Here is a 16,083-nt window from a genome sequence, read left to right on the forward strand (position 1 = left end):
TCACATAGTTCTTACTTTCTAGTACCGCCCATCATACTGACCATTTTTAGCCAAGTGACGTTCCTACATGTGTGACGTCAAAATAAAATAAATAAATAACTAAAACAAACATCACAGGTTTCTCTCTCCCAGTTAGTCTACTGTATTACTATTTAATTGTCACTTTGAGTTTCCATGGAGTCGTTATTTTTTAATAAAAATTATTTATTTATGATTTAGGCTATTCTTTTATATCATTATTAAATTAATATTCATTAGGACACCCTTAAAATGTGACATACCTCAAATCCACACAAAGCAACACAAATGTTTTATACCATTTATTAAAATCTTTAGCAGACATGTTTGATTTACCACTGAAAGATACAAACAAGCTTATTTTCAAACTATTAGATGATGCAAAGACAGTGACAGCAGGCTCATGAAATGCTGAAATTACCAATTAAGCAATTTATCACAAATAACACACAGAGTTCACCCTTTCGTCTATCATGTTTCAAATGGTCCCTATCCCTGTTTCTTCAGATCCAGCTATGGCTTCTCCAACTGAATGTCTTCTGCACAGTTGGCCACATCCTGATAAGGGCCTTGGTGATTGGAGCGTTGAATTTGATGGTAAGCTGAGTTGCAATCATCCAGGTTTAGACCCTAAGGATGGATATGTGAAGGTCTCTTTCATAAATACGCAGCATGTTAATAATAAGAAAAATAAAATGTAGTGGAAATGGACATACCTCATAGATATTCTCCTCCTCCCGTCCTTTCTTCCTGTTCAGTTCATGCAACGACTTTGACTAGAGAAAAAAAAGTTGCACACCTTTGATCTTCATGGAATCACTTTATTTGTTTGTTTACTGTTGTGTGTGGTGCAGATGTGTTTGCACATGGTGTATGGAACACATTTAATATGTTGAATAAACATTAAATCAACATATCTGACCTTACAGAGCAGCATAGTGCCAGGGACCAAGACACACAGCAGCAGCAACACCCCTTCTGCTGTAATGATGCTGTTCTTCACACTCTCACTGAGGTTCAAGGTCTTCTGTATAGGTTCTAATAAAAAAGAATGTCTTAACCCATGACATTTTTTTTTTAGGAATGACAAGAGCACTTCATTGCAAGTAGATCAACCTGATCATGGACCATTGTCTTGAGAAGATTTCAGGGGAAAATTCTACTGGAAAAAAAAAAAGAGCTGACAGGTTTACTTCATCTGACAATAAATCTTGCCTGTGTACAACTGTACATGTAAGGAGAGTTACATTAAGTAACACAAACTTGGCATGAATGAGTAGAATTTGGGTTTATGTCATTGAATGGGCTATTTGTGTTTGCCTAACTCAGCCAATTAAATGATTTGTGGGGATTATTGCACAATGCAGCCTCAGAGAGCTTGAGTGCTTGCATTGTTAAGTGTATGACTTTCATATATTTATGCAATGAAGAATAAATAGTGGGCCTAGAACAAATTATGTGCAACATTATATTCATTGTAATGCATAATCTTAAATTATATACATTACACTAGGCTATATATTATACACTATTGCTCAAAATTTGTTATTAGTACTTTTATTCAGCAAAGATGAATTAAATTAATCAAAAGTGACTTTTACATTGTTACAGAAAAAATCTAGTTCAAATAAAAGTTATTTTGAACCTCCCTGAAAAAAATGCTGAAAAAAATGTATCCCTGTTTCCACAAAAATATTAAGAAAACAGTTATTTTAAATTGCAACAATTTCACAATATTACTGTTTTACTGTATTTTGGATCAAATAAATGCAGCTTTGCTGAGCATAAGAGACTATCGAGAAATCTTACTGATCCAAAACTTTTGAACTTTTTTTTTAACCTACTATATGGATAATAATGGGATCTTGGTTTCACCAGTGTTATTAGCTGAAATGGTTTCTGTGATGATTACAAGAAATAAAATTGAGTATACTTTAACATATAACTATGATCTGACTCACTGTACACTTGAAGGTAGGTGCCATGGGTAAAGGCGTAAAGTGAGCTATGATTCAATTTACACTGGTAAAGGCCGGTATCGTTGAGTTGGATGCTCTTGAAAAACAGCTGATGGCATTTGACTCCATCTTTTTCCTCCATTAGCTTGGGTGTCACATTCTCGGACTGATTTACTAATCTGGGCAGTGTGGTGCCATTGATGGTTTGAACATTCACGATCCAGATGACATGGGGGCTCTTCTTCCAACGGTAGCAGCATTGGACTATAGCTTCACCGTCGACGGTCACACGCTGCAACGGCTGATCCGCCTCCAGTTTCAGCTCTTCTTCTTCTTCTTCTTCTACTTTATTGTCCTTTGCATAAGCTGTTGCCAACGCTAAACCAAAAAGCGTTTAAAAAAAGTCAGTAACCTGTCCACAGTGGGGATTTCTTTAAGATACGGCCATACGTGATTAAAACCTCTTATATCAAAGCAGCTTAATATGGGCTACAGCTTTACTCCCCCAACGGGCATTCACTTCAGTCCACATGATATCAGCATGTTTAAATCTATTAACTAAATCGTACACTTCCCACCCACATAATGCTTTATAGACAAGACTTAGATTCATACAGTCAAAAGCTACATAATACAGTGTAAAATTAAATTAGACCTTTAAAATTGAAAGTCACACTGAAAAAAACCCACAAAAACCCTACACACTGCTAGTAATAAGATACACATTGTAACAGCTGCTCTGAGAGGAAATCAGCTTCACTGAAGCAGAACGCAGACGTGCAGATGGAAATTTTGTGTAACTTTGTTCTGTTGTAGAAGATAAAAAAAAAGTTTAATAATCAATTTGAAATGGTATGCTGTCTAAAAACTGTAACTTTAGATAACAATCAATTGCTCAAAGAAAGCCCAGATTACTTTAGAACCAGTAAGTTATAATGAATGCTGAAAAAAATATTAACATTCCACATTAAAATCAACGCTATATAGGCCTATAAACACATTAGATACATGTTTAACACCCACCTGCCCACAAACACAACAAAATGACCAGTCCGAACTCCATTTTCTCCATTAAACCAGACAAACTGAAGAAACCTGCTGCTCACAAATTAATTTACTGTCTGAGTGTTTGTCTTCCTTTCCTGTATCATCTACACCCACCCATTCTTCTATTTCAGTTTGTGGCACGCACACACACACACACACACACACACACACACACACACACACACACACACACACACACACACACACACACACACACACACACACACACACACACTCTTACTTTCTTGGATAATCGGGTAAACTGTTAAAGCAAATGCTTCAGAAATTGAAGACAATAAAAGCTTGTAGTTTTTGAGCATTTATTTAAAAAAAGGGGGAAAAAAAGAAAATTATAATTAAAAAAACGTACCTACATTGTTCTTAAGTAACTTACATATAAAATCAAAGCCCAAATACACAGAATAGTCCTTGCATAATCAATTATATAGGCAGACATCAATGGAATGCCTGTATCAAGTGGACTCCTGTACACAGAATTACATAAAAGACAGCCATAGACTCAGAGGTTTTAAAAGACCTAACAAAGAGCACTCAGTACTAAGCACTCAGCCATTTTAAAGAACAAGGGGTTTGCATTCAAATCGCTAAATGAAGAGAGGGCATGTCAGCAAACCCAATTTGCACAAGGCACCCTATAAATAGATGTAAACATACAGATATATCTCTATATATACGTATATGTAACAGATACACATGAAAAGTTTAAGGGATGAGAGAAATGACCACACCAAAAACCAAGTCTCACCCATTATAGAGTTCCTATGGATATCAAATGTTCAGTCTGAAAATGACTTGAGTTTAAATTGTGGTAAATTCCACATGGCTCCTGGCATAAAAGTGAAATTCAGTGAAGCCTTTTATAGTTTGTATGGTCAAGGGTGTGCTTTGTGTATCTCTCTCAGTCCCTTAATTACAATAGGCAATGCATAGTACTGTAATTACATAGTTTTCGAAGAAAATCAAGACAACAGAATCAAAGAGAATGAATGAACCACCCATTCAAGCAATCATGAAAAAATTGCACAAAAGGACTGTAGGAAAGTAAAATGGGTAGAACAGATATCGCACCATGATAGTTTCATTAACAAACTTTAAGCATTATCATTTGCTACTTCTAAAAGGAAAAAAAGAAAAAGAAAAAGTTATGATTGATGTGTACTAGTAACAACACTGCTGGCTAGTAAGCAAGACTTTCCGGTAATCGACTTTGTATAAGTCTTACAGTATGTCTTTTGACTGTTATGAAGGTAAACCGCTGAGGAATGAGAGGGAAAAGATAACAAGGCCGTACATATATCAGAATAGACAACACAATTACAACTTAAATGTGAATATAAATCACACTATGTAACAAATAAGATAAAATAATCATTTGACAGTTGATCAGGAGCAGAATAACCTGTTGCAGTGATCATGATTACATGAAAATAATTACAGTACTGGTGTGAAAACCTACTGTTTGTGTCCCTGTCTCTGAACTCTGAGATATAACATGTTTAAGCCCCTGCAAGTGCCTGATCCTCTGTGGTCTGATTTACTAGTAAGATATGAGAGCAGGAGAGAACAAGCTGGTCCCTAAAAAAAAAAAAAAGGGCCTGATAATGAAATCCAGGATACTACTCTATAATTGATACAGCAACACATTTACAAGCCAATCCATCCACTTCACCATTTTGTGGGTTGATCCAGCAGCTGAAGCGACCACTCATAGTTTGGAAAGGGGTGGAAGACTAGACCCCCCCTTTAAACTCAGTAAGTCATTGCAATTTACAGCTGACCTCCCTATGCAAAACAAAGATTTTTTTTTTTTTATCTAAACTTTGTTCCGCTTTCATCTCTTTGGTCCTGCTTATATAGAAAACAATGGAATTAAATAAAGCTATATATTTGTTGCAAACCAAGACTATATATCCATTGCATTCAACTTGTAACTAAATGTAGAACATTTAAAACTGAAATAAACAAAATGACTGAAGCCTGTTACAGCCACACAACATGAAGAATTTGCATAGAGGCTCACAAATTGGCAATGTGTGATGATTATCATCAGTTCTGTGTAGAATTACCACAGTACTTTTTGCAACACCCTGACCAGAAAACGTTATATATTGTGCATGCTTCATATGTTATAACAACACCAAAGTGTGGATGTTCCTACAAGCTGGTCTATATGCATTAGTTACATTCAAACTTCTATGTAATATCCGCATATTTCCTCAAACCCTGATGACATCTCTCAACGTCAAACCTTTGCCACGTCAAATCTTGCATCTCTCAACATCCGAACTTGCCTGGTTTCACTGTAGAAGGGTAATACTTAACATAAAGCAAGCCCAGCGTCCCCAAACCGCCTCTCTACTCACCTTCCTCATCCATGTATTGATCTCTCCTACTTAGCATTTATTTTCTCATTCATAGAGCAATAACATAATTTCTGGTAACAAAAACAAAACAGGATTTTCTCGGTTTTTAATCTCCATTTACAACAGTTTGGCCAATGCATGCTACAAAAGACTCAATACTCTACAAGCAAAAAAAAAAAAAAAAACCCTGCATATATCCATTTCAAATTTCTTAAAATGCATATAATGGTGTATGGTAATAAATATTAAGATGAGCGAACATGATCTTTAAAAAAATGGCGAAAAGAAATATGAAAGGGCACATCTGTTTGAATTAACTTATTGAAAACCTGACTGAACTACAGTCTGAGCAGTAGGCTTCATGGATCAGACTGTATTCACAATACTTTTCTATGAATATAGATAGTCTTTTGGTACTAAATTACTTTTGACATGCTTAATCTTTGCGTGTGCGTGCATGTTATAATGCTTCCACATGCACACCTAGCGTTTCGCTCTGATATCTCTCTAGGTGTAGGACATTTCTTTGGCATTTTTTGAAAAGACTTTCTCTCACACCTCTCAACAGAAACACATACACACTCATTCATGCTCAATGATCACTATAATTTCTCAACACCCACTTCATTTCATTTTTCAGTGATATGGAAACGGCTGGAGGCCTGCTGTCAATCTTCTGGAAGAACAGTTGAGAAGAGAGATGAGATAGAGCGGGAACATTCAGGTAGCATTAGTCAATCAGCGAAACCCCCGAAAGCAAGTCTCAAGTCCAGCACATACAGTGATCTGAGGACAAAAAGGACAGATGATAGAAACTGAGCTGCTATACTTACAAAAAACAGAATGGCACTATATAAAAATAAAGATTACAGTATTGTATTTAGTATGTGGTTGTACCTTGTAACAGCAAGTTGTGGTGTTTCTCAGTTGAAATGGTCACTCTGAAGTGAATACTTAGCAAGAGCTTCTTGCAACTTATAATGGTCCTCCTCAACAGCCTGGGAACAAACAGAGCACCAGAGATACATTTTAGTAAGGAGACCTGTCTTAGCTTCCTCTCACTCAGATGGAGCCCTGTTACTCCTCTCTTCCTCTTCAAGAACTGAAGAGCTGACAGTTCATTTCACAAATTTAATTGATTCCTCCTCACCTGCAGTCTCTTCAGTTGCTCCTCGAGAGCCTGGAGTCTCCTCTGCACCTCCTCCATGCGTTCCTGAGAAAGCACAAGAGGAGCGCTGATCCCTCTTTCCCCTTCACCTTTATTCACTCCATCTCCCCCAACCTCTTCTCCTTCAGTTCTTCCTTCTGTGCTGGATTCCTCCACTTAGAGGGGGGGAAAAAAGGCATCAGGAATTTCAAAATGTATCAGAAGAAACACCCCCAAATTCCACTTATGATCATTCTACATACATTCACACAAATATATAAGATATTTAATGTTTTTAAAAGAAGTCTCTTCTGCTCACCAAGCTTGCATTTATTTGATTAAAAATACAAAACAAACCCAGTAAAATTGTGAAATAAATATTATTTCAATGTAAAACAGCTGTTTTCTATGTGAATATATAGTAAAGTGTAATTTTATTCCTGTGATCAAAGCTGAATTTTCAGCATCATTACTCCAGTCTTCAGTGTCACACGATCCTTCAGAAATCATTCTAATATGATGATTTAATGCTCAAGAAACATTTCTCATTATTACCACAATCGGGTAATCACAATAATATTTCACAATATTACTGGGTTTGTTTTGTATTTTTAATCAAATAAAGCAGGCTTGGTGAACAGAAGAGATTTCTTTTAAAAACATTAAAAATCTTACCGACCCCAAACTTTTGAACGACAGTGTATACATATGAATATGTGTGTGTGTGTGTGTATATATATATATATCTATATATATATATATATATACACACACACACACACACACACACACACACACACACACACACACACACACACACACACACACACACACACACACACACACACACACACACACACACACACACACACACACACACACACACACAATTTTTAGTTGGTGCATTAACTAATGTTAACTAGTGGGACCTTACTATGTGTGTATGTATGTATATATATATATATATATATATATATATATATATATATATATAAAAAGAATATATATATATATATATATATTTTTTTTTTAAATATATTTATATATATATAATACTTCTAAAGCATTTAAAGCATTAATGTTAGCATGAGCTAACATGAACAAACAATGAGCAGTTGTATTTTTATTCATCAAAGTTAGGATGAATAAATACTGTAACAAATGTATTGCTCATTGTTAGTTAGTGCATTAACTAATGTTAACTAATGGGTCCTTATTATATGCATATATCTATGTATATATACACTTAATAAATACATCTATAAGATTATTGTAATTTATAAACAATACACACACACACATAATAATAATAATAATAATAATAATAATAATAATAATAATAATATACAGCAACAGTTTTTACTAGGATTTATCACAGACCTGAATGAGGTTTGGTCAGGAGGGATCACAGCTGTACTTGATGATTAAGTGTGAGGCTGAACCTCTTCAGCTTAAAACCTAAAGAAATATGTGTGCAGTACCTGACGACTGAACTCCATCTGCCTCCTGGCTTTCAGGTGCCGTCCCTCCATTTTCCCCAAGAGTCTGAGAATCATCTGACAGGCTAATACTCCCAACCAATAGCCTCTTCAAATACATGACTGTGAGAGGAATATTAGCACGAAGATTAAGTATGGAATAAAATTGTAGAGGTGCAATGCAGTCTGTTAGAATTGTATAAAATTTCATAAATGCTGACCCTCGTCCAAAGCACCATTAGCGGACTTCTCTGGAGGGGTGTGGCTGTGGGTGAGCAGGTCAAAGCCATTGGCCGCTAGGTAGTCTATGAGTGGAGGATCAGTTTCTCTACCCTTTTCATCAGTAAGATTGTCTTTAAATCGCCCTATGGTGAAATAAAACACACAGTCACAATAAAATACCACAGTAAAATTACATGGATAGGCTTAATATCCAAGAGCCAAAAATCTCACCAATACTGCGACTTTTCAATGGGTCTCCTCCGTTCTCAGTGGGGCTAAGAGGAGGATTCAATCTGGAGAAGAGAAATGGAAAGAGCTTTGATGACAGAATTTGGCTTAGAGTAGGCTAGTGGTGGGACGCCATTCTAAAAGGATTCTTGTATAAAACAGCAACAACAGCAGCAGCAAACACACTCACGGGTTATATGCAGGTCCCATGGCGCTGTTGGGCGTGCTGCCACTTCTATGTCTATCCAGCGGTTTGACGCCTCTCTTCTTCAACTCTTCAACCGTATTTTTGATCGCCTCTGTCCAACTGGAGTATTAAACAGACTGTGTCAGATCAAATTACATGCTTTGGATCTTAATTTATCAAAAGCAAAATTTCATATAATCTGCATGTCAGTCATTCATGTAAACGTTCCATATAAGTGGCTTTATCCACCTTATTTTTTGCCTGTTCTATTTCCCATGATTCATTGCGGGTTCAACGGACTAAACGGTTTTCTACTTCCGGCTGAAGTGTTTGTTTACATAGAGTCCAATCATCTGGTGTTTAGCCTATGGAGGGGTGCGATTTTCTAATAATAATCTAATATTACACAGCGATTTTCGAATATTATTTTTGCTTGAAATGCCCATCCCTACTGGTAACTTATAGGCGTTTGTCAACAAAATGGTGCGACCAGACATACACCTTTTTCGGTGGATGCTTCAGTTTTAGTGCAGCTAGCCAAAAACGTCTACTCTCTGGCATTGAATGTAGCTGATACGGAACCGGACATGGGCATTCTCTCCATGGGCAATCAGTTTCTAAAAAGTTTTTTTTATCATCTTTGAATTGTTAAAACAACCAACAACAGCACATGTAGAGCCTGAACTCATTCTCCCACTGCTACAGGTGGTAGGTCTATCGCTACGAACCGGAAGTAGGCAACCGGAGTCGTCGTCATGGCGGCGCGCATTGTTTAGAGCAGAATAAGGTGGATATGGTTCACATACTCACTTTTTCCTCTCCCCTACGGTCTGAGCCACTAGTTCATAGATCTGTGCTCCGCTTTCCCAGGTGAAGATGACGTAGAGGGCCTTCGGGTCTGATGGAAAGAACGAAAGTAACTGCATGTCAAACTTATGTTCCTCAGAATACAACAAACTTGGAAGAATTGACTTGTATTTTGAGGCTTAAAAAGGATCTATTGCTGACATATGGTGAGAAATGGATGGAGTCCTATAATGTAAACAATATTCAATGACAGTGTGTAATATGTAAAGCTATACTTAGCACAAAACAGAATGTATACCCCTTGTTCTATTGTTTATTTGTTTTATATTTTCCCTGTATTTCCATAATAGTTTTGTTACATCCCTCTAGTCTATCTCTACTGTATGTTTTGTTTGAGGGAAGTGTTTAGTGTGTATTCTGTCCAGGAAGGCTGATTCCTGCAGACACATTACTACTACACCTTGATGGTCAGCTGACACCTACAGTCCTATAAAAAATCATGTCACTTCTCTAGTCAGAATTGTTGCCCGCTTGCTGTGTTTGATTTAATCTCTATCACATTAGCTAGTATTTAGTGTATTCACGATTTTGAGTGATTTGAGAGTGTTTCATGTGACTGCTTGAGTGTTTGCTTGAAAGATACTTTGTGTGGTTGACTAGTTCAGACATTTTGCGATAACTACTACAACGGCCTGTTTATCAACTTTGATTTGGTATTGCTCTTTCTGATTTGTTAGCTTGCCTTTGTAAGTATCCCAGGTGTATATGATTTTATATATAAAATCATATATATATATATATATATATATATATATATATATATATATATATATATACATACATATACATATATATATTTAGTTGGGAGTCTGATGCTATTTGTTTTTTATTTATTGTTTATGCTTAAGGAGTCAGGTAAGTAAATTTTCTTTTTTCTGAATTAGGTTTAGTTAGAGAGAAATACTGTTTAGCTTTTCTGTTTGATATTTTGGCCTTGTCGGTTCCTATAGTTAAAATCCGTTTTTCATTCCCATTAAAACATTCAATCATTTTAAAAAATGTTTATTGTTTCAATCTAAAGTCTTTTTACTTTTCATGTTCCGTCCCTTACCCTAGGCAGGGCGTAACAACTATATAAAACATTTTCTTGAAAATCAATAATAAAAATTAGGTTTAAAAAAAAGAAAAAGAAAGAAAACAACAAGCTAACTCACTGAAACTCATTAAAAACTCTCACTCACCAGTGGCCACGTCTCTGAGGAAAACAGACTCCAGTTTGATGATTGGACTCAGCATCAGTTTGCCTTCTTGAGCAGCGATGTTGCTTTTGCTCTGACATTTCAAAACCATCTTATCATCCTGCTTCTGAAGCAAGACCAGCATGTCTGACAGCAACACACAGTGCACATCTGCAAAGACACAAAAAATAGAGTGAGTAACAGGCTCTGTTTCCTGATTACAGACTGATGACACTGAAAATAATCAAATTTGTCAATTTGTAAGATTACCGATCGCTTTCTCCTTGGTCACCCTCCATGTCAGAGATCCTTCATACAGCATCTTTCTGGTGGTCAGATCAATGTTCTGACGAACAGAGAAAAGAGTGGATATCATACCAGTCTGAGAGTGCCTTCGTTAGTATCGGAACTGATACATACGTCAAGATTTTTCTCACCTTGTACTCACTGTAGAGGTCATTACTGGGTTTCAATCCTGAGGTGTCCAGTCGGCGCTGGTAGTCTTTCAAAATCTGAGTTTACAGAAGAGTGGATATTTAGGAGAAAAAGAATTGAGAGAGGTGGTGTGGAAAATGCATATTAGAAATTATGTATCAAGCTTAAACTATCCATATAGAGTGAGCGGTATGACTAAACATTTTATATCACAGTATGAGCAATTTTATATCACACTAAATACATACATCACAACATGCTGGAATGTAGTAATGCCTGTATAATGCCAAACCACACAGCCTTAGTAGACCCTGTTTTTTTTTAAAGAACTTGTACTGAATGTTCTAACCAGCAGGTTCTCCATGAGTTTGACTTCTTCATTGACGTGGTTAAGGACCTTGCGGCAGGATTCAGCTGCTTGGTTAATGTTCTCTCTTTCTGCTTCATCCACTGTGAGAAATGGACATTGGCTATAATTGTTTTTTTTTTTGTCTAATTTATTGCAGTATTGTTAGTGCTGTCAAATTACAATTAATAGTGCTGCGTATTACATGATATGCTGATTAAGCAGTCAAATTAAGGATAATTAATTGCATATACTGTCAATTGCTGAGAAAAATCCCAAAGGACAAGATTTTATGACATTACAATATTGGAGGCAGCACTATTTGCACAAAAGGTTTACCATAAATAAAGTATGAATAGATATTAAACACACACCTGTGTCCTTTGCAATATTGGCCAGCAGAAGAGGGTACTTGGTTAGTCTCTGCATCTCTGTGGGAATGATATCCTTCAGCTGTAGCCTCCGACACTGCGGCTTACTCTCAGCGTCCTACAACACAAAGACAAAAGATTCCATTTACCAAAAGAAATTTTGAGATAGAATAGAATAGAATTTGCCATTTTGGGGAAATTTGTCTTGGACTACAATAGCTATTTTCCATCCAAAGTTGCAAATTTAACTTATGTGAAAAAAAGGAATATCACATAAAACACTTGCGAATAAAGCACCGTTTCCATCCGGTGAGCAGCAGAGAACAAAATGGTCACTTCCTGATAAACTGCCGCTAAATATCAATAAGAAAAATGGAAGTTCCTGCAGTAGGAGAAGCCACTGTATATACATTTTTTTGTATATAATAAATTACTTGTTGCGACCTCAGAGCGGACAGACGAAACGCAATAAAGTTATCTTGCTTTCAGAGGTGGATGCCTGCAGTTTGGGAACACAGTCGTGTAAGACAGTTCTGGCAGGTAATTATACCGGATCACTTTGACAAGGGACTTTTCTCAGGCATTTCAGAATGACTAAAACAACATTTCAGATGCTGTGCAATGAGACTGGTCAACTGGTTAGTCTAGTTATGCTGTCCCATTGCAAAGTCATATGTCCTTTTTGATGTGCATTGAGGAATTTATTCAGTAAATGTGTTTCCATCGTAGTTTATGCACACGTTTTCTTACCGGATAAAACGTTTATCTGCCTCAAATGAGCGCATTCGTTTTACATGTGCATTTTTAGAATTTATGAGCATTTTGGTTACATCGAGCTTTTTTTATGTGAATTATGAAAATGCGAATAAAAATAGGTGGATAGAAACATAGCTAATGACTACAAGATACCAAGTCTCCAGAAATGTTTAATGACAAACCATTTGTGCCTGTTGACTACAAGTAATAACATGGACAACAGTGCTTAAAGTGTAAACGTACCAGTATGAAAAGATTAAAACGGGGGTCCTTCTTCTGTCTGCTCTTTATCTGCTCCAGAGCCCAGGACTGGTAGCTACAGAAGCGTGCGGTAAGCTTCTGAAACCATTCTCCTTCTGATCCACTGAACTACAGAGATAAAGACATGTCTGCTTGTATAACAGCTAATTTTCCTTTCAGCATTCAAGATGAATGCTGAATGACCCAGTGTTAGTGAAAAACTAGTGTTTAGCACACTCTAAGCCACTTACTCTGTTGAGAAGTGGCGTGCTTATGATTTTGACAATGTAATCATCTTCCTCGCGCAGTTTTTTCAGGTTCTCATAAAAAGCATCTAAAAAAAAAAGAATGAATTTTAGCTATATCAAGTCTGTTGTGACTATTTATGTATGACTTGAATGGCAATCAAAATATTTTATAACCATGCAGATTTCAGTGTATTAATTCATTTGAGGTAGTTACGTACAGTGCATCTCTATGATCTCATCCAGGCTGGGGAAGATGGTGGCCAGCTCAGTTGTGCTCATAATCTCTTCCCTCTCCAGTGGTCGAGAAAACACAGTTTGCAATACGCTCAGCATACGAACATGAGCGTGCTCTGTCGCAAACAGCTCTGAGTGACACAGGAAGAAAAACATGTCCATCATTGCACCTTGCTACATAGCAGATCCAACAAACAAATAAGGCATTTTAATCATTTTTTTCAATGTTCTTGCATTTATTACCATTGATGACTTCTTGTCTTTTGATTTCCTTCTTGCTCAGTTTTTTCAGGTTTTCACTCGGAGCAAGTTCTCTCCAGTTGGGCGGGTCCTGCTCGAGCTCTAGGAGGCGGGGCTCCATTTCCTCCTGCTGTGGGAAGGGGCCAAAAGCAGGACCAGTGAAGGCGCCATCGGTAAAAACTCCACCTTCAACACTAAGAGACAAATAAAGGGAACAAAGTGAAAAAGGGATGCATACATGTTAAGCATTGTGACAATAGTTAAAGCGTTAGTTCACCCAAAAATGAAAATTCTGTCATTAATTAGTCACCCTCATGTCGTTCCAAACCTGTAAGACGTACGTTCATCTTTGGAATACAAATGAAGATCTTTTTAATGAAATCAGAGAGATTTCGTTCCCTCCATTGACAGCTACGTAACTACCACTTTGACACTTCAAAAAGTTCATGAAGGGATAGTAAAAACTAAACCATAAGATTTGAGCGGTTTAGTCCAAATTTTCTGAAAAGACTTGATTTCTTTATATTTACATTTATCAGACGCTTTTGTCCAAAGCGACTTCCAAATGAGAACAATAGAAGCAGTTAAACTAACAGTAGGACAACAATATGCAAGTCCTCTGACCCCTCTCAGTTTAATTTAACACATTTTTTTAAAATAGTAAAATAGAAGAGAAGAGAAAGTGTTAGTATTACTGGATCAAGTGCTGCCGAAAAAGATGAACATATTGATGATCATATTGAATTTAGGCACATTCACATTTAAACTCATATTTACAAAAATGTTTTAATTCACATTTAAACATTGATCAGCGAACATAAACAGAAGCTCAACCAAACCTGTTTTACAATCTCTTTATGAACTTTTTGAAGCGTCAAAGCGGTAGTTGCGTAGCTGTCAACGGAGGGACCGAAATCTCTCAGATTTCTTTAAAAAGATCTTCATTTGTGTGTGCATGAGAGCGAGTAAAATAATCACAGAATTTTCATTTTTGGGTGAACTATCCATTTAAGGTAGTGATGATCACAATCTCTGAACTCAGTATGAGTTACTGAGTAGCCTTTTGTACTGCTGTCTCCTGTGGACGGTGTGTACAGTATATGAGTGTGCGTGACAATTAGTCTTTGCCTTACGGGACTGAATGCTGTGGGGAGGGTGAGAGGGGATGGGAAGTGGAAGTTGACTGCAGGTCCACGTCGCTACGGGAGCGAGACTGCTTGGCCCGGGTAGAGCCACCACGGCGAGAGTGACGGCGCTCCACACAAAGGCTCTCGCTGCGCCGCACATTCCTGAACACCCAAGAGAGGGTGGGAGGTTGAAGGAAAGGAAAGAGAACAATGCAAAAAAGAAAAAAAGGAAAAGGTAGAGAAGCAAAAGGAAATAGAAGGGAAGGAAACGATAGGTAAGGAAAATGGAAATGAAAGAAATGGAAAAGAAAGAGGAGGGTGAAAGGAAAGGAAAAGGGAAGAGAAAGATATATAGGAAAGGAAGGGAAAGCAAAGGAAAAGAAATGAAAATGGAAGAGGAAAGAAGTGAAAATAGACAACAAAAGGTGGAAGAGAAAGGGGAAGGGGAAGAAAAAACAGGGAAAGGAAGGAGAATAAAGGAAAGAGAAAATGAAAGAAAAGGAAGAGGAAGAAAAGAAAGGTACATAAAGGGAAAAGTAAGATGTAAGGGAAAAGGAATAAACAAGGAGAATGAAAAGACAAGAAAATGAAAAAGAAGAAGAAGAGGGGGGGGGGGGAAGAAAGGATAGCAAAAGAAAGAAAATTGAAGGGATGAAGAGTGGAAAGGGAAGGGGTAATGAAGTCACAGAAATGTTTTAGTGCATGGAAATGTTTGGAAAAACAAACAAAAAACAGTGAAAGGGACAGACAGATGTCAGTGAGGTTAGACACCACAGATCAAAGGTTACATGAACAGATGATAAAAGTAGAAAATGTAAGAATTATTAAGTAAGAAACAGAGAGTGAAATGTGAAGACAACTGATGTTAAAACCACTATACTATATAACATGTTTTTTAAAAAGTTCATCAAGGAGATTCATTCAACCTCAACAGTCTAAACCATTCTAGAATCCACATCAGAAAAACATCTCAATTTCTTTCTAAAAGTATCATATACAGCATCGCAATGCATTTGAACACCTAAAACACTATTGTGAACACCCTGAATCCCTACAGCCCCAAAACCAGAGTAGAACCATACTTAGCCATGCAGTGAGTGTATGTGTGAGTCTGTATGTGAATCTAAAGCATAAAAAGACCATGCCACTCATTTTCCAAAATTTCTACGATATAAATCGTATATGAATACGATATGAATAACACGTAATGTGATCTGTGTTTGGTAAGAGCATGTGTGGATCAGAAGCAGCTTTAGGCTGGCAGAAAATCCCAGAGACATTCGCGCAGACCCACCTTGTCTTCCTTCTGTAAAAACATAGGACAACGAACAGTTAACAGCATAACTGACAACAAACCGTTTTTCAACATACA

The 16,083-nt window shown here is 36.9% G+C and overlaps 2 protein-coding genes across 12 annotated transcripts in view; both read right to left on the reverse strand.

The window, feature by feature from the left end:
- Nucleotides 1-307: 307 nt before the first annotated feature.
- cd79a (CD79a molecule, immunoglobulin-associated alpha) lies at nt 308-3,140 on the reverse strand. The gene is made up of 5 exons (XM_077212996.1): nt 3,000-3,140; nt 1,980-2,354; nt 941-1,056; nt 735-794; nt 308-648 (listed from the first exon to the last, which is right to left on the reverse strand). Exons 1-5 carry the CDS (start codon nt 3,046-3,048, stop codon nt 532-534), a joined length of 717 nt encoding a protein of 238 aa, XP_077069111.1. The 5' UTR covers nt 3,049-3,140; the 3' UTR covers nt 308-531.
- A 186-nt stretch (nt 3,141-3,326) lies between these two features.
- Nucleotides 3,327-16,083, reverse strand: part of arhgef1 (Rho guanine nucleotide exchange factor (GEF) 1) — a 51,331-nt gene continuing 38,574 nt past the window's right edge. For 4 of the 11 annotated variants that reach the window (XM_077213026.1, XM_077213008.1, XM_077213043.1 and 1 more), the window contains 19 exons: nt 16,006-16,017; nt 14,718-14,873; nt 13,588-13,778; nt 13,329-13,475; nt 13,114-13,196; nt 12,866-12,991; nt 11,870-11,984; nt 11,499-11,599; nt 11,152-11,226; nt 10,985-11,060; nt 10,718-10,885; nt 9,480-9,567; nt 8,673-8,789; nt 8,486-8,547; nt 8,254-8,397; nt 8,036-8,155; nt 6,558-6,730; nt 6,305-6,405; nt 3,327-6,193 (listed from right to left, as the gene is read on the reverse strand). In XM_077213026.1, the coding sequence (XP_077069141.1) occupies nt 6,331-6,405; nt 6,558-6,730; nt 8,036-8,155; nt 8,254-8,397; nt 8,486-8,547; nt 8,673-8,789; nt 9,480-9,567; nt 10,718-10,885; nt 10,985-11,060; nt 11,152-11,226; nt 11,499-11,599; nt 11,870-11,984; nt 12,866-12,991; nt 13,114-13,196; nt 13,329-13,475; nt 13,588-13,778; nt 14,718-14,873; nt 16,006-16,017 (2,029 nt within the window). In that variant the 3' untranslated portion in view covers nt 3,327-6,193; nt 6,305-6,330. The remainder of the gene's footprint in view (nt 6,194-6,304; nt 6,406-6,557; nt 6,731-8,035; nt 8,156-8,253; nt 8,398-8,485; nt 8,548-8,672; nt 8,790-9,479; nt 9,568-10,717; nt 10,886-10,984; nt 11,061-11,151; nt 11,227-11,498; nt 11,600-11,869; nt 11,985-12,865; nt 12,992-13,113; nt 13,197-13,328; nt 13,476-13,587; nt 13,779-14,717; nt 14,874-16,005; nt 16,018-16,083) is intronic. The other 7 variants (XM_077213018.1, XM_077213036.1, XM_077213052.1 and 4 more) reach the window with 2 other exon arrangements.

The sequence above is a fragment of the Siphateles boraxobius genome, unplaced genomic scaffold (genome assembly GCF_051911475.1).
Source record: "Siphateles boraxobius isolate OS27281-9 unplaced genomic scaffold, OSU_SipBor_1 12, whole genome shotgun sequence".
Lineage (NCBI taxonomy): Eukaryota > Metazoa > Chordata > Actinopteri > Cypriniformes > Leuciscidae > Siphateles > Siphateles boraxobius.